A 1910-nucleotide genomic window follows, 5' to 3' on the forward strand; every position below is an offset into this window, starting at 1 on the left:
GCCCGATCACGGAGTACCACAATTTGCCACTTCGCTCATTAGCTTCATCAAGCGAGTACAAAAAGATCACAACAAAGATAAAGGCGTGCCACTCATGGTCCACTGCAGTGCTGGTGTGGGTCGTACTGGCACCTTTATCATGCTGGATATAATGATGGACAGATTGAAACAAGAGGAGTCCATTAATGTGTATGAGGTACTGAGGCAGTTGAGATCAAAGAGAATGTACATGGTTCAAACACAGGTTAGTGTATATAAGAAATACATGTACATTTATCATTTACATGTACATGCATCTTCACTTGTATGTGTGTTAACGATAAAACAAAACTATACCACTTTTTGTTTAGTTATACTAATACATGTACGTGTGCCATTTACATGTATATATAGTTCATGTTTTTACTAGTCAATGCTTATAAATCCTTTTCGATTTGTGAAAACATTGTAACCCACTTGCTAATTTCAAATTTTTAAGTTATGAACATTTAATTGACTTTTGATTACCTGTGTGTACTCTTCTGTCAAAAATTCTTACAAAAGAATTTAAAATTTTATGTATGTACATGTATCTTGCATATATTTATATATAATAATTAATCTTTTTTATTTTATTATTCATAGGCCCAGTATGTGTTCCTTCATGATGCTTTGGATGAGTTGACCACTTGTGGTGATACTTCGATAATTGGATCCAACCTGAGAGCTCGTGTCAACAAAATGCACAAGATGATTCCAGGAAAGAACATAACTGGATTCCAGGAGCAATATGAGGTATATACATGTAGGGATTAGGGAATCAGTAACTGTATAGCTGGATACTATTAGGTTATACTGTATAGTCATTTAATTTGACAGAGACAGCTGGGGATTTTTGGATTACATTTTCAATATTAAATCATTGAAGTGCATGTGTACAGAAATTAGTGGGTTTTATAGAAATATGGCACCGCCAAATTAAAGTACCATGTTTTTCCTTGTTTTGGGATGTATGTAGTACTAATTTAGAAACCACAAGCTTGCAGGGTTTCCCACAAAGCAAACTTCAGCACTATAGTATGTGTACATTGTGGCATTTGGAGCAAAGTATTTTTTAAAATTCATTTAAAAAATCCAATTTTGATCGAAATCAACTCAAACTTGCTACACAACATAAAAACATGTATATGTATTAGAAAAAATTATAAAAATGGAGAATTCTTTCCTAGTCATTTTTGGCGAAATTTGGCCAAAGACCCTGTACTATAGTACAGGGTCTTTGGCCCGATTTCAGAGCAACTTTAAAAATTCGTAAAAAATCTAATTTTGATTTTAATTATCTCAAACTTTCTACGCAACATAAGAACATGTAAATGCATCAGAAAAAATTATAAAAATGAAAAATTTTCTCCTAGTCATTTTTGGCAAAATGCCTGTACTATAGTACAGGGTTTTTGGCCCAATTTAGTTGTACACATAAATATCATTGCATGACCATTTGCTGCATAATATAAGATTTTACATAAGACTTTTAAGTCACACGATAATTTGTATTATAATATTTTGTCCCCTTGTAGTTATTGGATCAGGTTGGATACAAACCCAGTGAAATGATGTACTCTGATGGTACTACTACTGTTAATGTACCCAAGAACAGATACCCTGAAATTGTACCATGTAAGTACATACATGTAATACCAGAATAATACATATGTATTGGTCGTGATAATTTTATGTGTATTTCAATTACTTTTTCCTATTATTTATTTTATTTTGTTTGTTCTTTAGTGAATATGCATAGGCCAAGGCTTAGGCCTGATGGTAGCAATGGATCTGATTATATTAACGCAAGCTTTGTTGACGTAAGTACGGGAATTTTGTATTGATTAGGTGTTTATCTAAATCTCTTTTTCCTGCCATTATATCTGTCT

The 1910-nt window shown here is 32.7% G+C and overlaps 1 protein-coding gene across 1 annotated transcript; it reads left to right on the forward strand.

The window, feature by feature from the left end:
- Positions 1–4: 4 nt before the first annotated feature.
- LOC100638704 (receptor-type tyrosine-protein phosphatase F-like) lies at positions 5–1887 on the forward strand (the record flags this gene model as incomplete). The annotated part of the gene is made up of 4 exons (XM_003391735.2): positions 5–244; positions 625–774; positions 1557–1656; positions 1768–1887. Coding segments are annotated over 4 exons (588 nt in total), but the record flags the coding sequence as incomplete, so codon positions are not given.
- Positions 1888–1910: the final 23 nt, after the last annotated feature.

This window comes from Amphimedon queenslandica, unplaced genomic scaffold (genome assembly GCF_000090795.2).
Source record: "Amphimedon queenslandica unplaced genomic scaffold, v1.1 AMPQUscaffold_6625_Cont21419, whole genome shotgun sequence".
NCBI lineage: Eukaryota > Metazoa > Porifera > Demospongiae > Haplosclerida > Niphatidae > Amphimedon > Amphimedon queenslandica.